Source organism: Thalia democratica, chromosome 8, assembly GCF_965202585.1.
Source record: "Thalia democratica chromosome 8, ktThaDemo2.hap1.1, whole genome shotgun sequence".
In the NCBI taxonomy this organism is placed as follows: Eukaryota; Metazoa; Chordata; class Thaliacea; order Salpida; family Salpidae; genus Thalia; species Thalia democratica.
This window is the reverse complement of record NC_139172.1, coordinates 23,288,605-23,314,954: the sequence shown is the minus strand read 5'-3', so window position 1 is coordinate 23,314,954 and position 26,350 is coordinate 23,288,605. Positions and strand designations below refer to the sequence as shown.

Below are 26,350 nucleotides of genomic sequence, written 5' to 3'. Positions count from 1 at the left end.
CACAAACAACAATTACATTCAACACAGCAGCTACCATTAAGTTTAATAAACAATCAAACTTAAATATTTCAGTTATTGTAACCTGCAACATTGTTATAAAGTATTAACTTTCAAAATTGTTAAAAAATCAAAAAGATTGAAACAGTTTAAGAAAACATATTTATATACTAAAATGAGCTGGTGCATTTATCAATTGCAATTTTTTTTAAATTTTTGCATAGTTGTAAGTCTTCATCAAAAGTTTTGCAACTTGGAATGTTTAACAAGCTGAGCAAAGATCTTAAAAACTTCTGCTGCTGCTATTGACTTATGCTTCATTAACAAATTTACCGGGGTTTATTAATCTAGAAAAACAATCGAAATTAGTGTACATAAAAATCATAATTATTTTTTTAATATTATAACTTTTTTTTTTGCAACCAGTTGCTTTTTATCTACTTCAATTTTGTTTCATAGAATTATTTTATACATAACATACAATAAAATCAAAATGAGTACAGTTTTTGACTTAAATTCTTGAAATTTATTTTTAATTCTACTTAAATCAAGTATATCACTGAATTTAGTTTTATAATGTTTAACTTAATCAGGAAACCTTTTTAATAAGTAATTTTTTTAAATTTAAATACGATAGTGTTTAATTAGTTCAATAAAGTTAGCTTAGCTGTATTCAACTAAATGCAATTATAACTTATGTCTATTGTAAATGGTCTTATATACCTTTAGTTTTATATAAAATTTTCTTCTTTTTTTTTATTTCTACTTATAAAACTAGTTATAATTTTATATGATTACAAGTTAAACAAACTCAACAAAAACAAAGTTTTAAAAATTGTTTCAGCAAAACTTGTAAGATATCATACGAACAAAAAGTATCGATCTAAAAGTTTTCAAAGCGGTAATTAAGACACTGTAAATAGTTTAACTTTGTAAGATCAAACCCGCTAGTCGAATTGTATACCAAGAGTAATAAAAACATTAAGTAAAAAATTTAAGATACTTATTTTGTTAAAGATTGTAAATTGATGTTATCAAATGGGCATTTTACTTTACTATTTGTTTTTTGTTGTTGTATATTTTTTTTACTTAGGTTATATGCACTATTTATAGTTACAGACATGTTTATTTAATTACATAGTCACACTTCCTAAAACAAATTAAGATCTAGATTGTTCAAAATTGAGCATTATCCTTTTTAATTATTTGCTCTTAGTTTAAAGATAAATTAGCTAAAAAAAAAAAAAACTTAACTTTTCTTCATAAAACAATACATGAAAAAGGAAAATTCTTAAAACCAGATAACTTTGTTTCATTGTTATTGTATTTATAAAACTTCTATTAGTTACAATTTAGCTAATAACAGTCACAAGATTGTCTAAACCAGGGTTTCCCAAAGTGGGCGGTACCGCCCCCCTGGGGCGATTTTAGTAAGTCGGGGGGCAATAACTAGTAAAGGGGCGGCGATTTTAAAATTTTGGGCGATTTCAAAATTTTGAAACTTAAACTAGATATTCTTGAGTTGCAGATGACAAGCAAAAAAAAAGTCTTAGGTGTTTTCTTAGTAATATCGAAACTTACAATAGATATACTTAGGTCTTAGGTGTTTTAAACTGTAGTCTTGTTGGAGAGGGTAATAGCCTTTTTAATTTCTTCAAAGGAGGTAAATTAAAAAAAAATTAGGAAACCCCGGTCTAAACCAAGGTTTCCCGAACTTGGTTTCATAAACGAGCCCTTGGAAAAAAAAATCGTCCCTTTTATTAGATATTGTCCTTAAACTAATTTAATTACCCATTTAATTTTTAGCCGCCTAACTAATTATCACCCCCTAATTGCAAAAATCGTCAATAAAGAATTTTCTCTTGTGTGGGAAACCTAGGACTAAATTAGTTTTAATCATCAAACTATATTTAAAAACTTATATTTGTTTTCAGTAAAAATATTAAAAAACAAGAACTAAAATAATTTCGAAACACAAGCTGATGTTTATGTTACAAAAATGTGCATGATTTAAAAAGTGTCTCTATTTCGTATTATTTTTAAAGATTTTGTGTACACTCCATCTTAACATACATTGATAAAGTATCTATAAAAGAAAACTTAGATATAAACTTAATGTTAAACAAAATACCTAAACAGTAAAGAAATGACATTTTAGTTAACTACTGTGCATTACTTTTATACACAATGGAAAAAATTTGCATTTAGTCTGTTTACTAAATAGGTATTGTAAAAATATCTGAATCCAATTAAATTTAACATTCTTTTTAAGATCAAAAGTAACTGTTGTAAAATGAAAGTTGTAACAAAAAAAAAACTGCTCTAATGCTAATCTGTCAAATTTTCTAACTGTTTCAAAAAACGAAATTAATCAAATCAAACCAAGTTACCAAAAAAAATTGTATCAAAATATATTTTTGCTCAGCGGGCCACATTTACATGCTCGCGGGCCGAAGCTTTTTCATTTAAGTAAAAAACATGCTCGCGGGCCGCAGATTTACACTTTGAGGGACGAAGTTGGCCCGTGGACCGCAGTTTGCCGACCCCTGCACTAGAGTCTGTTTTAATTAAATCCTCTATTTTTTTAAAACTTTTGTTTTTTAATGTATACTTTTTAGTTTTTTTCTGTTTAAAATTTATCGCACTCAATTTATAGTATTAATACAAATGTTGGTGGTAACTATTTAAGAAAAGTTTTGCCTTAATACATACAATTATTGTTACCTGTATAGCAAATGGGCTAGTATTTTTATTCCTTTTAACAAGTAAATTAAATACAAACTAGCTGTCTTAAATCAATCGGTCTGCTTTTTTTTTTTGATTTTTCACTCAACTATTAATACTAGACGTATGATGATTTAAAGAACTTAATAAGTGTCACACGAGTGTTCACTTTTGCAAATACATAATCACTTTTTCACCGCGTGACGTTTGCACGAAGCGTCATTTTTGCACGAGTCGACTTTTTGCACGAGCAGTGACTTTTGCACGAATTAGACAAACTGCATAAAAGTTTATAACTTATTTTTTTAGACTAACCTTTCGTACAGTGTTTGTTAGAAGACACCGTAACTAATTTTGTAACAATTAAACTGTTAAGTACTTCAATTATACTAAACACTCAAACGTAATTGTAGAAATTACTTAGTATTGTCCTAGTTGAAATAAAATTATATCTTGTTAAAATATTAATATTAAGTTAGAAAATAAAATTTTTCGTTAATACTTCTTTTTCACAAACGTCTCTAATTATTAGTTTAATAACGTTTTAACCACTAAACAACTTAAAGATAACCTTGACTTACTTTTATAACTACAGTAACCTCTCGGATCTTTACGCACTCGTGACGTTACGCACTCTCGTTTAGTTACGCATTTCAGACTTCCATAAAATTCAGAAAATAAAAATTTTAATTTTGTTTAATATTGCACAAATTAGGTTTAATGTATATTTTTAAATTAAAATATGTTTTTGAATGCTAACACACCTCTCTATATCTTTAGACTTTGTAAATTTATATTCCTTGACTAATTGATAAACATTTATTTATACCTCAGTATATCAGAAATTTTGTAAACAATAAGATATTAAATTAAAAATCTGAAATTAACATGACTGTTTTTAATAATGAAAGTATAATGAAATAATGAGAGTTTAAAACTTAAAGAAATAATACAGCAGTCTTGCATTATATATTAATAAACACCATTTTATAATTGTAAAGAAATGCTTAATTATAAATTGAATTTGCAAAGTAGAATAGAATATAAATGTCACATATAAAAAAAGATAAAGATTGTTTCTACTTATTATTAAAATAGTAAAATTATTTCTACTCGTATTATTATTTTATAGAAATTCAAATCCTTTTTTTAATATATGTATAGTTTTATCTGTTGTTTTCATATTTTAAAATAAAGTAAACAAATTGTTAAAAGTGGGAAAGTGCCCAGTCTGCTTTTAACTAGAAGCAATAATAAAAACAACAATTTTAGTGAGTGTATTTGGTACCTCTCGTTTCTTTACGATCTCTCATATCTTTACGCACTTTTTCTGTGGACACAATGTGCGTAAATAAGCGAGAGGTTACTGTAAATATAAAGTATAACAAAGAAACGCACTAAAACACGAATCAGGGAGTTGGACATTGACGTGAAATTTGATTCATTTTACTTCAATTGTCGAAACGTCGATAGTTGCAATGGATATTTTTTTTTAACTTTTCTTATTGAAATCTCTCGAAAAAAAAACTTTAAAGTTCCAATAAATAAATAAATAGTTTTTTTTGATTATTCTGATATCGGAAAATTTGGATTAAACTAAAGTAAACACATCAAAAAAATGTATTAGTTTGTTCGTACAGCTGTGTTCCATTTAATTAATCAATGAGATTATTGAGATCCTCGTAACAATTGAGTTCTGAAAATTAAAAAAACATAAAAGAAGACATTAGGGCATAACTTAACTTTTAAACTATATTTAAATAGATGACAAAAAACTAATAAAAATAACTGACAAAAGGCTAAAAGCAAATATGATTAAAACTATTTAAAAACCTTGTTGACAAATTATATTAAATGTTTAAGGTTTAAGTAAATTGAAAAATTGTTCAAGGTTATTCAGAAATAAAAGTTTAAACTAATCAAACGGTCTCACTAAATAGGGTCAGTAAAGCTCGTTAATAAGCATTAACGAAACATTTTATCTGATGAATTAAATTATAAATGCTAACATTGTTTTGTATGTAATGAAGTTACAAAAATAGAACGAGATACAACTAAGTACAAAAGATCTACAGACAAAATATAGTTATACCAACTACTGCTTTCAAAATAAAGTAAAGCTAGAGAAAAAAAAGTTTTCTGCAGAATTTTTATTTTCAATAAGATCAGAAATGAGTTTTGTTATTATTTTGCTGTCCACGAGTGCATTTTCCAATTGTACTTAATTACATAGAGAATATACTTTGTTCGGCTTAGTTTGACTTGTGATTTTTAATAACTTTGATTTGTTTTATTTTTTTTTTTCAAAATCGTCAGTTTTAGTTTTGTGGATATATTATCTTAATTTGGTACTTTCTTTTTTGAATTTTATTTTACAAGTTTGCGTATGTTTGTAATACCATTTTTTACAAACTGCCTTCTAGTAGAGCCTATGTATATTATTTCTTAATTGTTTTGTTTATTTGTTGCTTTATGTGTGACCACTTTAGTAAGACATATTTCGTTAAAAGGACAGTTACCTTTCGATCTACAATTACAATTTCGCCATTTATCATTTGATTTTTTGTTAGAGTTCTCAAGGGTCGTACAGTTGTATTTTGAAATGTATTTTTCAGGATTAGACATACTTGAGTATAAAATTTTGATAATTTTATGATAAAAGTTTTACCGTAATGGTCTGACTCCGGAAAATACTTATTTACTAGTTTGAGAAACTGTTTTCCTAAGTATGTTATAACTTATTCGCTGCTAAAGGGGTTGCAGTAGTTATTTTTTTCTTTCTTAGTCATTTTCTCTTATTTGTGGTTGTTTGAAACCATTTTTTTTCAAAGCTTCTTTATATGTGGTTTTCGTTTTCTCGAAGATTTTTATTGTTTTTATAAGTGGAAGAATAGATTAGATAAGTTTAAAAGTAAACTATTTTTATTATAAGGCTTTCAATTCATCTTTAATTAAGTTTTAGAAACAATAAAAAATATATTAACAGCAAAACTAACCATTTTTATACAAAAATAAAATCACATCAAAACATTTGGTAACAAATTACAACAACAAAAAACTACTTTTAGCAGTATTAAAACCTTTTTTAACTTTTCAACAAGTAAAACAAACAATTTTATTACAACCTAAATTAGGAGTAAGTAACGCACGACCCGGGGGCTGGACCTGACCCTTAGAGTGAAATTAAACGGCCAGCCAGTGTTTACAAAATTTAAGTGGAATCCGGTCAACGAAAGGTTAAACCGCAGCCCGCGGAAGTATATAAATCTGTTTTGAAATTTACACTAAATATTCTAGGATTTAAATTAAATAGCGAAAAAAAGGTCTTAGATAGAATTAATGGGATATTTGAAAATTACACTAAATATAGCAAAAAAGGTCACATTCATTGTAGTATGTTTTGAAATGAACTGGATTATTAAGTGTTTTTCGTGATTTAGTCAAACTAAAGTGCTTCGGCCCACAAAGGACTAAATTTTTTCATACCTGGCCCGCCAAACAAAAACGTTACCCAGCCCTCTATGCTAACAAATAATCAATAAGTTAGTATGAATCGGTTAAATAGCAACTTTCAACGGATTTTTTGAATAGTTTACTAAAAATATATTTTTGTTTAATTTATTATTCGATAGCAATACAAAAAAGAAAATTTCAATTTGATAATTATGTATTATTGTTTATAAAGCTAAGAAAAAAAGAATAAGTGAATACATTTGTAAAAGTATTCATTATTTGTTTAGACTTTATTAGTATTTAGTATTTGTTCTGGACAAGACGTTAAAAGGTATCCGTGGGGTGCGACTCGATAAACGAAAGGTTTTTTCGTACACCGCATCCTAGGACCAAATATTTTGAACACTTTTTTGTCGGTAAATACACAATACTAAGTTATTATACTTTGTTTTGTATAATCCTTTAAGTAGTAGACATCCTGAAGTTAAAGCCTGAATTCAATACTTACAAAACAGAGTTGGCAATGAGTATTTGTAGATAATAAAAACAAAATATCCTAAGTTTTACTAAAGTTTTTAAGTGGTCTACATAACGCACATGTTAAAGCTACATCCCACAAATAAATTGGAATTAAAATATTTTTTTTGAAGTATAAAATATGTCAAGGCAAAAAAATTTTCTGTTATACTTAGAAAGTTATATTGAATAATGTCAAAAAAAATCTTATTTTGTATTGAAAGTCAGAAAACTATACAAAATATCAAAATAATTGTAGCATTAAATGTATTAATAAAATAAAGCAGTTAAAAGCAGAAGTATAGTTCACTAAAAAGCATCTTAACATACTTTCAAACTTATTAATCACAACTTATTTAAAAACGATATACTTAATTAATATAAAGTATATTTTAGTGCAGGAGTTTGCAAACTTTCACTGCTGCCAATGAAGGGTAAAACTGTGGCTTGCGAGCATTTTTGTGGTTTCAATGGGACACGGCTAATTAAAGGTAAAACCTGAGACCCGCAAGCATAACAATTTGAACTTCAAAAGAAAATTTTGAAGCTTAAACTAGATTTTATGGTATTTCGAACTTTTTATGAAAAGTAAAACTAAAAAAAAACCGCGACCACCAAATGTATGCCTATTAATGAGTTACATGCTAAGCTGTTATTAATTGTTCTCTAAGCTACAACTGATTTAATAAAAAGCTTATTTTTGTAGTATAGTTTCGTTTCTTAAATGTTTCTGATCAAAGTTGCTGATTAGTTTTTGTTTATGATCAATTAAAAAGTAGTAATTATAATTTGTTATTTTTGTACTGCATAAGAAAAATTAAATATAAGGGAGTAAAACTTACTAAAATATTAAAAATAGATTAAGATTTTATTAATTACGATCCAGAAGAAGTTCGAGCATTTCTTAGTTGTATTAAAAATAGCTAATTAAATCACCTATGAACTCTTTTTTGGGCTACTTAAACTTAGTGATTAAATTTGCTTAAACATTCAGTACTAAAATTCAGTACTTAAACTGTCTTGACAACTAGCGAACGTGGTTGTATGATTTTTGAATAACAATATAACTTTAGGTATTCAGAACAAATGAAAGGAAAAACAGATTTAAATATCAACCAATTGTGGCTTTTGTTTATAAAATATGTTGATTTTTAACTTATCGCTAGCAGCTAAAAATTAAATTAATCTAAAAAAAATTAAACAGAGTATGATCAACAAACATTAATGTTTTTAATCTATAAAAAAGTGATGCTTTCGTAATTTCATTTTAGTTTCTTTGTTTAGGTTTCTGAAAATAAATAAACTGAATGAAAAACTTAAATAAGATTTAAAACCTATCCATATTTGTGCTTTTAAATTTTAACTTTTGATAAACAAAAGAATTGTTCTAAATTCGATATTAATTGTTTGTAGTTTTATCTTAAACTTGGTGTTGATTATCTTTATACAACAACATGTACATTCTGGTTTCTTTAAAAATTAGCAAAGTTAAAGCTCCTTGAAAGATTATGCTAATTTGACAAAAAAAAATTAAAAATAAATCAAAAACTAATTTGCCAATTAAATAAAAGCTAAAATTGTAACAAAAACCCACTGTTTAAAGTTCAAACACACAGAAAGTTCTTTAAAAATATTGTAAGACACAATTTAAAAAAAAATCCGAAAACGAAAATCACTCGGCAACGTTTTCAAGCGGCGCGAAGAAAGTGCCAGAAAGTGACAGGCTGCCCCTCCTTGTCCAGGGCCTGCGTCCACTGGTTCTGCCCGCTGACGTCTCCCACCCCGTGCCCCAGCCTCACTTGCCCGCAGTTCGACCACTGGCCCTTGATCTTGTCCCTGGCGTACAGCGCGGCCACTATGACCAGCCGGTCGTTGGGCATGGCGAAGATGAAGGACTGCTTGAACACGGGGTCCTTGCAGCGGTGGGAGATTTTCGTTTGCTTCTTGGCCGCCCCCTCGCTCGACTTGGCTTCCGTCAGGACCACGTAGCAGTCTGTGCATTTTGTTTTTGGTTTTTATCGATTGAAACATTGCTTGCCGCTTGAGAAAGTCAAGTTTGAATCAAGAAAGATAAGTTGGTTCATTTTAGTAAAAGTATGTTAATGTTTCATTACAATAATAGCAACTTATACCGTGTATTAACAGACTTTTACAAAATGCAAAATATGATGAATTTATTATACTATTTTAAATCAATGAGAAAAAAAAGGCTGTTAAATGACTACTGATAGAAAAATGTTTTTTTTTAATAATGAAGCTTGGTTGATATACAGATACACAAAATGTTTTATTTTAAAATAAAGTTAGTTTATCAAAAATGTTGCTTTACAAACCGTCATTTTATTGTGAAGGATAGAAATGAAAACTATTAGTACGTTAAAACTATTAGTTTTTAATTTAACGTTGTTTATAGAAATACTTAATTGTTAGAATATAAGTTATTGAGACAAACTATTTTTTTTTATTAAAAGAAATGTTTAAAATCAATTAGAGTCATACTTGCGCTGATCTTTTTGACTTTTTGAGTTTACAATTGACGTCAGTCATGACTATTAAAAAAATTCGTTTAATGTTGCTCTTAAGCTTATAACAAATTTTTTTTTTTTTTTTTAATGAAAATTGAACATTATATCTGATATACGATAAAAAATTATTTTTATATTTTGATAAACACAATTTGTAAAGTATTTTTTTTCAATTAGTATTCATGGTTCTGAAAGTATAATTTGTTGTTTAGAACATTTATAAACTAAGCATTCTAGTACAATACAAAAATCCCATCTATATGTCATGTCGATCGTTGTACATCAAAGCGTAAATAACTATAAGTTTTTGGTAGAAAAAAAATCTTCTTATTTAATCTATAAATTTTGTCTCAAATTATATTTTTATCTTTGTTTTAAACAAATTGGACATTTTGTGTGTTTTAGTTTTTAATTTTTTTTAGTTATGTGTCTTCCCCAGTTTGAATGGACTAGATTTTGATCCCTAGGTCCATCGTATGGACAATAAACTTACAATAATATTAAGATAAGAGTGCATAAGTCTATAGCTTAAATACACCATAGTAACTTTTTGCAGGTGAGTTCGTTTTCAAAGCAGATTCGTTATAAAAGAAGCTTCTAAAGCTTTGCAACCTTAAAGTTCCTACACTTTATTTTTTAAGACGATTCAAGTATACGAAAATACAACAATTTTAACCGGTTTATTTACGTAAAATTAATTATGGTTAAACTGTGGCAAACAAATATATAGTTGTTTAATGTTAACTCAATACTTTTTCTTACTTTTTGACATGGTCTTAATTAGACCACCTAAAAATGCTTCAAAAAATGCTTAAGTAAGTCTATAAAGTATAAACTTAGTGTTGCAAAAACAAAATTTTTTATAAATTTAAAAACGCAAACATAATCTTACCTCTATTTTCCAAAATAATTTTTTATATATAAACATAAGTGTCAATGTTTTTCAAATTTAACATGAGAGTTAAAAATAAAATTTTTAACAAATATTAAACTATTTTTGTTAATTGTATAATTAATACTAGGTGTGTTAATTTGTTATACTTTATACTTTTGTTTAACATAAATATTTTGTACTTAGGAAGTAACATTTAAAATATACTTATTTATTTTATTCATTATGTATACTACTGTTTATAATTAGAAGAAAAAGTTAATCGTTCGTAAACAACATTTTTCTTTTTTTGTGATTGTACTTGACAAACAGTTTTGTTTATAAAACTTAGTTTATTTATCATGTAAATGTATAACTAAATTTGGTTCTATAACACTTATTTTTAAGATATTAATTATTTATGAATTATTAAATTTCACAAACAAAAATATAGAATTGAAAAATAGTTACGAAATGAACTCTAAAGCTGTGTATTATTGTAAATATCTTTAATGTGAATTTATTTTACCGCAAAGCTTCTATAAAAAATTTAAAGGAAAATAAAAGTTACATATTCTGTTCGTAAATTGATGCGGCTGTAATTGTAAATTAACAAGACACTATTTACCTTGGTTTCTACCCAAAGGACCTTTTGGTACGTTTCTAACGGCAATGACTTCGATGGTAACAAAACCGAGCATCGCGTGGTAACACAATGACAATTGTATGTGAGGCACTTCCTGTTCGTTTTATCAAACTTTAAAAGTGCAATTTCAAATTAGATTGTTTATATTTTTTTTTTCTAACTATTTTGCTTTTGTAAAATGATTCAATACTGATTAAGTTTATACTTGATAAAAAGTATTAATTTAAATGCTTTTTTTTACTTAACTATGAAAGTTTTAGTTACATTTTTATTTTTGGTTTGCAAATTCATACAACAATTCATAAATATAAACTAATTTAAATAATGTTTTCTAACGTAAATAACTTGTTTCTACATCAGTTGTGTGCACAACTATACTCTTTTTTTATTGAGGTAAAAAATGTATTTTTATACACAATATTTCAAAAAATTTAAAGTTTTCTGTTTTAATTTAAAATATTTAATCTAAGAAAAACTAAAGGAGAAAACCATAAGTTCAGTCTAGTTGAAATTGTTCAAATTTAAAAAAAACTTTCAAAAAGAGTCAAATAATTTAAACTCTACTTAAAGCTCAGTATAACGTTTTTCTATAACAGCAGAAGCAAATGATACTTTCAATATTTAAAGAATATAACTAAAATATACCAAAAAAAGTACTTTCTCCGATAAAATCTGGATTATATACAATTGGCTAAAGCATTATATCTTATCTACTTTTCTTTTATTCTCAAGATGTTCTATTTTACGCTTTATTGAAATGAAAGCTTTAAAATCAATATTTGTAAATTTATTTAAGCCTATAACGTGTTTCCATACAAAGAATAACTTTCAAAGAACAACTAAGGTGAAAACATTTTCAATCTTTAACTCAGTTTTGTAAAAAAAAGTGTACATGTTAAAAAAATTAACATATAAATAATAATAATAAATAAGAAAGACAACTTTTCGTCAGAATTAAAGAACATGTGACTCCAACCAACAGTGCGGTGTTTAAACATATCGAAAATTGTGTATTTTGTACTAATTGTAAAAATATTTATGATTGTTTCAAAGTTATTAAAACGTGCACTTCGTATAATGAATTATTATCTTCAGAAGCTTTACTAATTAAAAAATTGCAGCCAAATTTGAATAATCAGCTTGGTCCTGATAAAGGATCAAGAGTAACTATTAATGTTTTTAAATAATCCATTTTGTCTTAATTGTTTATAAAAATCCATTTTTTGTTAATTACTTGTCGTTTTAATTAGTTGTGTTTTTACAAATAAATATGTTTGATTTAAAACTTTTCATAATTTGTATGATTATAAAAGCTATTTTAACTACAGGTTTAACACTTAAATCCCTCATAGCGGAATAGGAAACAAGAATGTTTTATTTTTAAGAATTACCTCCCATAGCAAGTTTAATGAAAAATTATAGATATTATAACTAATGCTTAACACATTTTTTTTTAAGTAAAAAAATAAGCTTACAATTGCTTTATAGTTTTTATCGATTAATTCAAAAAAGAATATGCGACTTCAAAGTTTTTAAACTGAAAAATTTATGTAAGTCCGTGATAGATTAGTTAATTAGTAAACAATGTAAAACGTTTATGTGTAGTTTTATTGTAAATGATGAAAATATTTAAAATTAAAGTGTTTATGAAAATATTGCCCCGAAAGTTTGTGCTAAAAGTTTAAGACAATACTTAAGAAAGCTAGAAAACGATAAAAAACAAGTAATTACTAATATTTAAACGTAACTAACTCTATGCAAAAACCATACAAAAAATCAAAACAAGTATTAAATAAACCTTAACGCTTTGTTGAGTTTACAAGCATAGTTTTATTCATCACTATTTTTTAAAATAAAACTCACGAGTATATACTATGTTTTTAGTTAATAAAAATATCAATAAGAGTTCAACCTCTGTCGAGGGGTCGTTCAAGACCAGCCAAGTGTCGTGCGGAGTGGAAAAATCAATATCGGCCAGTGTTAGTATGCTAATTCCAAGCTGCGTTGATGTTCGCAATTTTATACCCTTTTCTTTACAGGATATCTGTCACGGTGATTACGAACCGTTAAACCACTAAAACACTGAAGAATGTTATAGTTTCAAAATTGAAATATGAAAAGCGTGTTTTATTCAAAACAAGTACACATATTAATTTGAGACTTTTTACGCATAAAAAACTTTAAAACACGTTTTACTCATAAATTTCTTACTTTTAACGACAAATGCATAATTTCCTCCTGAAAGACTCCTTCAAAAGTAAACATTTCTCTGACCTGTATGTTTGATGAGTTCGCCCTCAAAGTGTCGCTGCGATGACTCGCTCCATGGCGAGGAATTAAAGAAATCTTTTTTTTAATAATAAGATTAAAAATTAAAAAAAAGTTATACAGTTTATGCAACACTGGTCTATAAAAAAAGTTAATTTAAATTTTTAATAGTTTGGTTTAATTACTATTTGATTTCTACTTAAAAGTTGCTACTAAGCATTATCCTTTCTTAGTTTTTTTAAGTATTTAACTAACAGTTTTAAGATGATTAAAATTCCAAGTTCACTATAAATAAATAAATACTTAAATAAACAGTCTAACAACATCTATAAGGAAAAAAATCAGTACTTGTATAATCATAAAGTATGTTAGTACTGAAATAATACACATTGTATGTATAGGCTTTTTTGTTAATAAAGTATTAGGTTTACAAAACAATGATAAAAAAAAGTAATATTTGATTTTATTTAACTATCATTATTAAAAGAAAAAGTATGCAAAATTTGTGTTTATGTGAAACAAAGCTATACAATTGAATATTATTATTACATTTAACTAACAAAATATAAAGGGTTTTTTGATGCATTTAAAATTTTTAAGGTAGTTTTTACATATATTCAATATAGAAATAACTTTATAATAGGAACACTTTTAACTAGAAAATAAACAAAAACTAAAGTAAAAATCGATAACAAAAATAAACATTTGGCTTTATTGTTATACAACAAATGATGATTTATTTTAAATCAATTGTTGGTTTTTTGTTTAGTATGTTTAATTTAATTTAAACATATTTTATCTTACACAACAGTGATGAATAATAACGACATAAAAATTTTATATACTGAAATCATTTACTTTAAAAAAAATTTAAATTTACTGTTACTATTTTCTAATATACAACTAAATATAAGATATAAATTATCCTTACAAGTTTTAAGTAGCTTAAAAACAGGTTACGATGTTTTAGATTTAAATATTAAAGCAAAAAAAAAAATACTTTTCGAACAACAAGTATAGTTTTAAATATTAATTCATCCATTTACTAACATAATTTAAATCTAAATACTTTATTTTATTTTCGTTCAACAAGTAAAAGTTCTAATGTAAACTTATCCGTTTACTCAAAATTACTCTACTTTAAACAAAGTTTAATTTTGTCATAAAGTTAGTTACCTAGGTCTTAAATTTAAATTTTTAACGAAAAAAGCATATTTTTTTACATATGAAAGAATATAAAAATATAAAACTAATTTTTTTAGCTATTGTAAACTTTTTAGAAACCTTGATGAAAAATTTGTTTAATTTTCAAAGCTAACTAAGCTCCAACGTATAAAAAATTATTGATAAAAATATTGCAATTACATTAAATTTTGTTTATTGACATTGTATTGTGTACAAAAATTGTCGATATATTAACATAGTACACCATATGCTTAATACTGCGTTCTTACTTTTTAACTCGATGTATAAGAATTAACTTAAAAATATAACAACTTTATTTATATTCAAGTTGTTAAATATTAAATTAGTTAAAAGTTTACAGTAAAGCAGTTTTATTGCTTTTGTTATACTTTTGTTCAGCTTTAGTTTTGAATTATCTATAGGTCGAAATCAGATAACAATAGAGATATTTGCATTTTAGCGGCACGATATAGAATGTATTTAAATTTAAAACAACAAAAACAACAATGTTTGTTTTTGACGTAAAAGGTTAAGCTTATATTTAGATATTCTCGAAAAGGATTACAACTGACTAATTACTACTAATGTTATTTATCTTTGCTATAAATTTTGTTCATGAGTGTTTAGGAATATTTAAATTAAAAATGTTTTATTTAAAGCAATAATTCAATGCGGTTTATAATAAATAGTACAATTTTAAATTTTAATTAACTTGTTATTAAAAAAAAATTTAAAACAAACTTTTAAGTATATCAATCTATCACCGGTGAGATTTTTTATATCAATCACTGAGACATCAAGTCGATTTTGAGAGGTCAAATAGTTGAGACTGACGTGTACTTGAGGGCCTTCTTTTCGTCTCAGAGAAACTAGCAATTTGAAAAGATGCTTTGATTCGTAAATTTGGCTTAAAACTAGTTGTTTTTAATAAAAACTAGAAATTAAATTCTACTTTAACCTCACAATTTTGAAAAAATTACACAATCTACTAAACACAAATAAAATGGTTTATGTAAATTGAACTGACTCTAAAAATAAATCAACTAGTTCTGTTTTAGCACAAAAATAAAGTTAAAGCTTTAGCAGTAATATATTAATTGACTAAGATTTTCATGTATAAAAAAGTTTAAAGTTTTAATGTAAGAAATTTAGACATGTATTTGAAATTTAAATAGCAAAACAGTATATATGATTAAACATGAATACTATGTAAATATAGTTGATACTTTTGAAAGGTTATCTTTTTTTAAAGTTGTTTAGAGCTTTTTTAAAGTTTTAAACTATAGAAAAAAAAATTACTGTGTTTTTAAAAACTAAATAATATGAAAACAATGACTATTTCTATGCAAATCTATAGAAAAATATATCTTAATAAGTACAGAAAAATATGTCACAGAAGTTAACAAATTGAAATGACCATTTTCGTAAAAAACCGTTAATTAACATTAGCTGTTGTGTTTTGTACCGGACAAATATACATGTGTTTTGTTTTAAAGGTTCAGTAACTTAATAAAACTGAGTTTAAAATATTTTGAGGATTTTTTTGCAAAACTTTTTGACTTGTTTAAAGTTTGTGACTTGACTATTATTATTATTAAAAAGAGTAAAAAACAAAAAATCATTACTTGCATTATCACTGCATGATCTAACATGAGCTCTGACATTTTTTTTATCAAAAACATCAGACTTTTTGCTGTTGGATGCAAAGTGCATTGATCCGTTGCTCGTCGCCGACTGGTAGCTGTTGCTGTTCTTGACGAGAATTGTTTTTGATTCTATTTGGCTTTCACTTCTCATCCTCGCCTGGTTCGTCAAAATTTTAAGCGCGAAACACTTTAATTGATGTAGGCATGAAGCGATGTTTAATTTAACTAATATTTAAGGTGGAGGCTTCAATAAATAAAGTACAAAACTTAACTATATTTACAAAGTTTTAAAAGTTTATAAAAGATAAACTTTGAAATAGTATTTTTTCAAAAACTTAAAGTTTAATTAATTCATTTTTATTAAAGCTTTATACAATGTTTTTCTTGTTGCTTTTTGTTAAAATAACTTCAAAATTCCTATTTTATTCTATTTTCATTATCAAACAGTAAAAGTATTTGATAAAAAACTTTTAGTTTTAATTTTGTATATTGAAATAAAAACTATTTATACTTTATTTTTTGTTAGTTTTTATTGCCTTAAAGTTGTTATCATATACCAGTGGCGACGTGTAATACTTTTAGTAAAGGAATGAATAAAACTAATAAATATTTTAAAACTCCCTTACTCTAATACTTTCTAAATTAGTTTAGTAAAACAAAAATACTACCATTACAACCAATCGTTTGTAAACAAAGTTTTTTTTTAGAAAAAAGTAGTTTTGACAGTTTTATATCAAGTTATATAATACTGTAATAAGTTATTTTAAATTTTCAGGTGAAGCACCTGCTCCAATGCTCCACACTACACGACATCCTGTTATACACCTTTATTTATTTTTATTTTTTCAAAACTTTTAGCTTTAAAGTTAGATCTCCAAGAGCAATCTTACAACTAGTAAATATTAAATCATAACAATTAATAACTTAGAGACCTAATTGCAACTTAAAAGACAAATACTATATTGTAATCTTGTTTAGAAGTACAACCAATTAGAGTTTTTTCGAGTTTGACAAAACGAAACCCATAATTAAACTTTTTCCCACAAAATACCTTTAATCTATCAAATTGAGAAACAAATAAACACAACGAACTTTTATCAGTGGAGTGGGGGACCGGCAGGGTGACGTGTTGCATGACGAGTCGTATTCACTGTCGGATCTAAAGTTTAAAAAAAAATGTTTATTTAAAGTTTTAGAGAAGACGCGGTGTACGACTCAATGACCGAGATTTACGCACACCTGGCCCTTATAACAATTTTTAAGCACTTTCGCTTATGTTCTAGGTTGTTTTTAAAGTTAAGGACTTTAGTGAATTTAGGTGCATACTTGTAAAACTGTTGTTGAATTAGAAAACAAAAGCACACTATATCAAAAATATTTACACACTTTATTCAACTGATGATCTCGTTTGATTTAGTTCAAACGAGTGAAACATTGTTTTGTTAAAAAAATTCAAATTTGAATTGATCATTTTCCTTATCATTAAGTCGAGAACTTTTATTGTGGTTTATAAAGTAAAAAGTACACTAGATCAAAAATTAAAAGTTGTAAAATCTTTGTCATGTAAATATACTACTTTTAAAACTTGTTGATTAAAAAATGTTTTTTAAATAAATATGTCAACTTGTAAATAGACGTACTTTAATGATTTAAGTATTAAAACTAAAGCTTTACTTTATTGCTTTAAAGTATAAATATTGTACTGAAGTCGATTCCCATAAATATAAAAAAATGTTTTTGAAAAATATTGCACAAAATATCAAGATATAAATAGGACGGTAAAGACCAAAATCGTCCGATTACACAAATAATATGCAATTCTATTTCTTACTTCGTACGTAGTACTTGTTGAAAGATTAGCTTTTAATTTATTAAAATTCGTACTTTATAGGTGTTAATATATGCTTTTTGTGCATAAAATTTACTGAGAGTAGAAAAAGGCATTTTTTTAAACAAATGAAATTTATAATTTGGTTAATTTAAATAAAGTATTTTTAAATCTAATGCAAGCAATTTTATTGAAATAAAAAATCTTTTTCAATATCAAACTCCTTAGTATAACTTAATACAGAACTTTTGGCGAAGAAATAATTTTTAGTATAACTTTTTATGGTAAGATAGTTTATCCTGAATTATATAAGTTTTTAAAAAACACAGTTTGTCTAAAAGTCCATTTTAGTAAGTAAAAGTTTTTTTTATTATTAGGTTCATTTGTAAGATTTCAAAATATAAGTAAAGTCTTTTAAAGTTTTATACTTATTCTTTTATGGTTAACTTTCGCACAAAAAAATGTTTAAACCAAAAGTCTTTTCAATGCTAACATTTACCTATGTTTGAAAGAAAAAAACTTTTAGAAGGTATTACTCACAAAACTTAAAAGTTTTCTATGATTAATTATTCGGTTTAGTTTTATAAAGTCCTAAGATTTCATTTTACCAAAATTTCTGAGTAAAAAAGTAAGTTTAAGCTAAAATAGTTTATAGTTTTATATAGCTTTATAAACTGTGAAAAATTAGTCTTTTTGTAATAAGCCAATCAATAAAATTTATTTTTTCATGCTAGGCAAACTATGCATCAAAAAGAATGTTCGAACCGATGAGTTGTGAAGCAGTTATTTCTTCTTTTCAGCAACCCACCAAGCATCGGTGAAACAACTGGTGTTTGATTTCTACTCTTTTCTGAATCTGAACTCGACTGATTACATTCACTTATCATGTTTGACAAAAGTGGGGATTTCCTTAGCAAAAATAAATGATCACTTTTAAAATCTAATTTTAGTAGACTTTATAACAGTCTGTTTTCACATCTTAAAAAAAACCTTCACTATCTTTAAAAGTTAAAAGTGAAAAAGGGGTAAAAGATTAAATTAAATAAGGTTAAATTTGTTCGTTAAAATCGTTTTAAATTTTTGTTTGTACTTACAAGTAACACAATTGCATACTAATTAATTTCACAGCAGTATGAAAATATTCTAAAATTACATAAAGTATTATAACTTTTAAAAGCAAAAACTACTAATTTTAATCTGCTTGAGTGTTTAGCAGTTTTAAGTATTAAAAATCAAAACTCCAGAGGTTTTAGAAAGTAACTTAAGTTGAATTTTTTGTATTGATAGTTTTTTAGTTATAAATATCTGTGCTTGTAAATCGTTTAATTTAACATAAGGTATGTCTAAAAATATGTAAAAACATAACGTTTAGTTTCCGTTGTTTGACAAGTGAAACATTTTTTAAATAATTCAAAGAAACGGTGCTTATTTAAGTTTACTGTTTATAGAATACGTTGTTTTGCTAGTAGAAAAGTTCATTTATATTATAAATGTTCTTGAAAGTGAACAAAAATAATTTGAAACCATCATAGAACTTAATTAAATATTAAACAAGTACTACAAATTCTATTTTATAATGATTGGTCTAAATTTTAAGATTTTAAATCTTATTTTTACTTATTTTTACTTTTAAAAAAACCTTTGTTCTTTTTGAGCATTTTTCTTCTCGGTATTGTAGTAGTAAGTAGTAGAAGGGGACAGGAAGAGTGACTCTTTTCTTCTTGTGTTCGGACTTTCTTTCAGTGTGGAGAAGCCAGAGCGGGATTGTAGAAGATGACTTAATGACAAGCCTGGCTAAAATTGGAACTAAATATTTTTTTAGTTTAGTTTAAACTTTCAAATAATGGTAACACTTTAGAGAAACTAGTGAATACTTTTAACGACCTTTGAGAAAAAGTTTATTGTAGACTTTAAGCTCTAAAAGTTTTGATAGAAAATATTTAAGTACTTTGCTTGAGTAAAAAATGAAATTAAGTAAAGTAAAAAGAAACATACAGTTAATGTTGTACAAATTTTCACCATTTTTACAAGTGTTTCTATTTATATATTGAAACTAAAATGTTAGATGTGAAACAAAAAAATTCTTTAAACAAAACTAACTTGTTGTACTAGATTGCTTTTTTCACTCTGACTATTATTCAGTAGTCGTTCTAAAATAAAAGTATCATAAAGTACTTATTTGTTAGAATCAAAATTTTACTCTTAATTTTTATAAACTAAAAGAAAAAGTTCATAATACAGTAAAAAATATAGTTTAGCGTTTTTAAGACTATTTTCAGCTACAAAAACAAAGTACTTTTTATTAAAATTAATCAAAATCTTTAAGCAAACTTTCAATAAAAACTACAAGTTATATTTTTGGTTAAGACTATTTTAGTTTAAAATATGTTACAGTGATATTTTTTTTTTCAATTTACTATACTACAAAATTTTTTAAACTAAACCTAAAAACAAGTTGAACTATATAATCCAAAAAAATAGCACAAATTCAAACAAGTTTCATAAAAACGCTATAAGGAAACTTAATTCTATAATATAAAAGTATAAATTACTTTTTTTTATTCAAAGTTAGTTGATTTATAAGTAAAACTAAAACTAGTTATTTGAAAACTATATCTAAAAAGTTGAATAAGAGTTATTATACTGTTTTTTGTTATTAAAAAACTTTTTAAAATATGTACTTATGTATTGTTTTAACGTTTAAAGCTCACAAACTTGTAAACTAGTTAAAGTCAAACTGTTATAAAAATATTATAATCTTGTGAAGTTGTTAATCAAAATACACTAAAGTAGTTTTATAAAACTTAAAAAAACAGCTTTATTACTATTTTTATGAAAAACATAAAAAAGACTTAGTTTTGAAAACTTATGTAAAAGTTAATCTAAATTAAAAAAAAAACATCAAAATTTGCATAGTTATGGTATACTAAATTTACTTTAATGTCTTCCAAAACTTGTTAATTTTAACAACAACCTAATATAAAATTAGTGTCGTTAGTTGATAAATTATGTTATTAAATTTGAGGTTTTCATACTTTTCTTGTAATTTTAATTCAACGCTTTTGAAAAAGCTACAACTAACAATTAACTCACACGGGAATTTGTTCGAAAAAGTTGTCAAGTATCATTCCTAATATGAAAAACGAGAAAATAGGCAGTAAAATTGTAAAATAAAAATTTTAGTACTAAAATAAAGTCTGATAAAATAAAACAAATACTACTAATTCTACAACAAAAAAAGTTATTTCAAATGAAAAAAGTATAAAAAATTAAAGTATACAAATCATTAAAAAAACTTTCTATTAAAAATTGTTTAATAATAGTTTGTAATAGATTGTATAGTTTATTGAACGACAAAAAAGTGGTCAAAAGTTTTGGTCTTAGGTCCTGGTCCACGAAGAACCTTTCGATTTTCGAGTCGCACACCAAGGATACCTTTTAACGTCTTGTCCAGGAGTGGACTGGAGGACTAGAGGTTTTTATAATTAACTTGTTACTCACAGTTAACTTTCGTAGTAGGTCTTCTTAACAAAAATAGTAAATATTTTTTTCTTTAATATTCGTTTTAATTTACATGGTAAATTTATTGTTTGAATTCTTACACATATCGTATATAGTTAACAAAACGTTTAAATAAAAAATAGATTACCATTTATTGAGTTTAAATCTAAAAAGCTTAATTTTTACAAACATTTAATATAGTCAAACTTTTAAAACATTGACATTTCAACTTAAATAACCATTGATTTGGAAAATACCTGTTAGATAAGCACATGCTCAGTCCTTTTAAATTCATACAGTTTTCAGTCAAGCTGCTAGTATCTAACAAAATTAACATACAGCGCATTGAACCAATTTTATACAGAAAAGCGGTTTTTTTTTTATAGCCAGTTAAATTTAAGTTTTAAAAAAAATTTGGAACTATTTATGGTATGTTTGAAAGAAATGTTAAGTTATAAGTGATAAATTGATAGGATTTAAAGTAAATGAAATAAAATTTATAAATACTTTTCATTATGTTATCAATAACAGTAAGCTAAACTTAGTTTAATTTTATATTTACAAACACTATTGTTCAATACTGTAAGCTTAAAAGCTTTTTTATGTTTTTTTTGTATACACACTGGGCAAAATAAAAATACAACAGTAGTAAAATTAATTTACATGGCTACATATAGCGTTTTTAAAAAAGTAATGTTTATTTTGAAAAAGTTACAAAAATATTTATAAAAAGTTTTTAAAATGAAAAATAACAAGTAATCGTGTGGTTTTAGTGTTCGTATTATATATATATTTTTTTTTTGATTTTTAAAGTAGTATGTTTTAAGAGCTTGCAAATTTGAAAAAGAATTAAAGCAAAAAAAAAATAAAGGACAATTAAATCTCAATGTTTTTCTACATGTATTTATTACATCAGATGAATAAAATATGTTGTATTGTTTATTAGAAAAAAAGTAGGTAAATTGAAAACAAAAATGAAATTTAAGACAAATTTGTTTATAATTTTTTTTATTTAAGTGTTTAATTACTTTTAACACATTTTATTTATATAAATCAATAATCGAAAATTTTACTTAAAAAATTAAGGTGTTGTAAAAGTAAACTCAAACAAACAATTAGTCTTGCTGGATAATTTCATTCAGCTAAACTTAAGTTAACAACATTTTTAGCCAAATGTGTAAAAACTAGTTTTGATAAAGTCAATTTTTTTCTATCTTTTGAAGTACTAGACAATTTGAAGCACTTTAATAACCTTCTTCTATTTATTTCAAACTGATATGTCAGACTATTTCTTTTTTAATACAATTTGAGAAAAAATAAATTGATTATTAGCAATTTTCTATGCAGTACCAAAACATATCTATACTGTATTAAAAAGGTATATTCATTTAAGCTATAAACTATTTGAAATTATTTTTTTTGGTTTTTGTAAAACTTTTAACTTAATGTTTTTTGAGATTTAGACAACCGATTTTTTGAACTATACATTTAGACAACCGATATATAAAATAAAACAAAAAACAAAAAGAATCTTAAATAGAAAAAATTGAAACTAGATATTTTGATTTAAGATTTACAAAAATACTAATAGTGATTTTTTTACAAATAACATTATCTAGGTAATACTTGTTAAAAGTTTAAAATGGATATACAATAGTTCTAGATTGTTCAGAAAATATCAGTGTTTAAAAAAGTTGCAAATCACTTGGGGAAAAGCACAACAAAGTTTACACACTAAAAAAAGCTAACAAAAACAAATACTACTGTATAAAAACATACATTACGTAAACTTATAGGTTTATAAACCGCATTAGCTGATACAAGTACTTAGTATATAAGCAAACTAGAAACCTAATGGCAAAATTGTATGAAAAACTGTTTTATTTTTTTAAATGTTATTTCAAAATGTATAAACATATAGATATATTAGATTTAATACAGACTTTTTAAATAAACATGTTTCTAATTTATTAAGCAAAATGACTAACTAGTTCTACTCTTATTACTTTAGTTTAAAAAAATAATATCACCACAAAAAAATACTATTAAAAAAATGATTAAAACTTTTCAGTTACGTCCAGAGTATTTGAATCGTCGAAAAAACAATAGTTGACAACTACACATTCTATCAAATCTTACAACTGTCATTGACTTTTGAAACGTGCTACAAATTTAGTTTTGTTTTAAATCTATTAGAACTAAAACTATAAAAATTTTATAAAACCAAATAAATATTACAACATCGTGTTAACGTTGTATAAAGTTGTTGTTGTATACACTTTTTACTTTTGGACAAACTTTTTTTTAATCAGTACAAAGGTAACAAGTTTAATTTATTTTCTACAAAATATTTAAATTTTTAATTCCTGTAATACTTAATAATTCCTTTATTACAATGTTTTTAATGTCACACAAAACTTAGCTTGAGTTTTATTTTTAAAAACAATTATTTATTGATTAGCTCTCAGATCAAATAACTCACAAAAGTGATTAATTAATTTGACATAAGTAACTCTCAAGTTCAGCTACAAATTTAAACAGAAAGGTTTTATATAAGACAAAATTTAGTTAGTTTTTAAAAATTCCATATAATTCCTTACAATATTATGAATTTATAATAAAAATATGTAATAACACAAAATAAAGCCTATAATAAAACTTTTGTCTTACATAAATGTTTTCTCTAGTGAACTTAATTCATTTCAATTGACGTCAGTAGAATGTAGGATATACTATAAAATCAAATTTCAATTTAATCTAATATTTTAATCAATGAAAAAGAAAAAAAGATTTTATGCAAATAATTTACTATTTTCAATAGATAGAAAATAGCAAATATCACTCAAATAATATCAATCAATAAAAAATCACTTTTTTATTTAAATAACTTACATCACCACCTATTAGTTAGACTGGAATCAAAAAACTTAACCTTTAAAACAACAATAAATCAACAAACAATGTTATAATTTATTTAATTAATTGTATAATATTGTTATAACTTTGATACCAGCGCAAAAACTACTTCATGCATTAAAAAAACTGACCTTTTTCCACAGATGAGTTTTTTGGGCAAGTGAAAAGCTCAACTTTGGTGTCGGTTTTAGAACTTATGACGTCAATTTCTCCTTCTTTGAAACTGTCCGCGCAGCTGGACAGCAGCGGGGGGACGGTGAACGCCGGTATGCTCTGAGGCGTCACCACATTCTTCATCGCGTTTTTGCCGTTGCACTTGCCACTTGACTCGTCCGCGTTTCTTCTTCTGATGTCCAAAAACTTGTCGAGGTCTTCGGTTGCGTGCTTGACGCTCTCGCGCACGGAGTTCCACATTTTTCTTAGTTAGTTTTGCTGAAAAGGTTCAACTTTAATTCAGTTTCTATGTAACTTTTGCTTTAGTTTTAGTACCATCATTGCCTTGACTTTAAAATAAAAATATCTTATCTTGACTAATTTACAAAGACTTCTCAATTTGTCTTAAGACCTATTCTGAGGTTAAACATCAAACTCAACTTTATAACAGCTACATGCTTTGTTAACTCAAAATCTAACAACAATATACGACTTTTTTCCCTCCTTTTTCACGTCTGCTTTTCACTCTCTTCTTCGACAAAGCTTACGACAGCGCTCAGCCAAAAACACGCTAAATTCTATGTAGTCGCCCACCACCCCATATCAAGCGCGGATCAATAAATCTATAAGCTCTCGCTCGGATTGGCGTGCGGCTGTCTCTGCGATCACATGTATGCCTCTCTGTGACGTCACTGCTACGTGGCGCGAAGGGCGTGAATTCGCGCGTTTTATTTATGTAGTGATCAAGCTGCGATTTGCTCAGCCAATTATGTTGATCGATTGTTCGCGGCTATTTGTTTGTGTATGCACACAGTTTATTGTTTTAGATCATGCTTCGCGATTCTGCTGTTGGTCTTTGTAGACATCCAAGTGCAATGCGCTTTCAGTTTTAAAGATATGGATTTTAGCAAAGATGCATTGTCGCTTTTGTATTTACATCTAGTAAATAAATAAACCAATAGTTAATAAGTATACATTTTATAACTTTTCCATAACAACAGTTTTTCATATAGATTAAACAAAAATAACTATTTATTTATTTAAACTTCTTCAAACTGTTTTTAAATAGCTTTAAATATAATAAAAATAAACTAAGAGTTTTATCCTCTGTGTATAACAGACAAAAAAGCCTTGAAAAATTCGCTAAAAATTTTCAAAGATTTACGATGAAATTGTAACGAAGATAAGACCTAAATACAATAGGTTTTCTCACGAACAACTTTAGTTTCACCTCAAATTAGATAAAAGTTTTCCTTTAAAAAAATAAAATATTTGCTTTTAAATACTACTATGTTTTGATGTATTATTTTTTTCATTAAATAAACTTCAAGAATGCTAGGGTGTTTGTGAAATTAATTTTAACCTTATTCGAAGTGCCTTTAGTTTACACTTTAATAAATAAAAACTAATGAAAAATGTCGTTAAGGTTGATCACAAAAAACATTTTTAAAAGATTAGCATGTTAAGATCACTTTAAGTTAATAGTCAGTAAATAAATGTAAAATTAAATCCAAAACGACCAAATTCTAGAATTAATGAATCTTAAAACATCACTAATACGTGAAATCTAGAAACTAGATGTTTTATTGAACTATAAGCATTTTTTTTTAACTAAACGTGTAGCTAAACTAAATTTTAACCACTTTAGAAAAAGTAATTCTTGAGAAATTCAAATTGAGGTTTCTATTTAAAATGTTAAAAATTAGTTCAAAAAAAAACTATCAACATTACTTTTAATAATTTTTAATCTGTTTTCAAAATAAATATGAATAAATATAATAATTAAGTTTCACGATAAGTTTCGAAGAAATTTCTTGTTTATCAATTTGATTTAAATTTAAAAAATAAGGGTTTATTAAGCTGGAGTCTGGAACAGTCTTTTACTATAAAATTGATACCAGATATTTATATTTTGCTAAACAATTTTTTAATGTAGAATTACAACTAAGATTGTTTTGTTTTTTAAACAGCACCTTACTCTAATTTGTAAATATTATTAAGTTAAAGGTAAAATGTCGTATAATAGGTATAGACAAGTATTTTACTTATTTGTATATCGTAATTATAACATAAATAAAAAATGGAACTAGTCTTACAAATGAAAAACGTTTATTAATAAGT

General features: G+C 25.6%; 1 protein-coding gene across 1 annotated transcript; it reads right to left on the bottom strand.

Moving 5' to 3' along the window:
- Window positions 1–8,378: 8,378 nt before the first annotated feature.
- On the bottom strand, window positions 8,379–24,490 carry LOC145843032 (uncharacterized). The gene is made up of 11 exons (XM_082950501.1): window positions 24,208–24,490; window positions 19,760–19,809; window positions 19,299–19,453; window positions 18,425–18,568; window positions 16,924–16,990; window positions 15,811–15,988; window positions 14,927–15,054; window positions 12,944–13,078; window positions 12,645–12,776; window positions 10,715–10,826; window positions 8,379–8,683 (listed from the first exon to the last, which is right to left on the bottom strand). The coding sequence occupies exons 1-11, from the start codon at window positions 24,488–24,490 to the stop codon at window positions 8,379–8,381; spliced, it is 1,689 nt and encodes a 562-aa protein (XP_082806627.1).
- Between the last annotated feature and the right edge of the window lie 1,860 nt (window positions 24,491–26,350).

Bases quoted from the DNA above. Each gene is read 5' to 3' on its own strand.
- LOC145843032 (XM_082950501.1), bottom strand. From the start codon at position 24,490: ATGTGGAACTCCGTGCGCGAGAGCGTCAAGCACGCAACCGAAGACCTC. The intron at 19,454-19,759 runs GTTAGTTTTGTT...TTCCAATTTTAG, and splicing joins AAAGCAATCTAGTACAACAA to CCAGGCTTGTCATTAAGTCA. The intron at 12,777-12,943 runs GTAAGAAATTTA...TCACCGTGACAG, and splicing joins TTATGCATTTGTCGTTAAAA to ATATCCTGTAAAGAAAAGGG.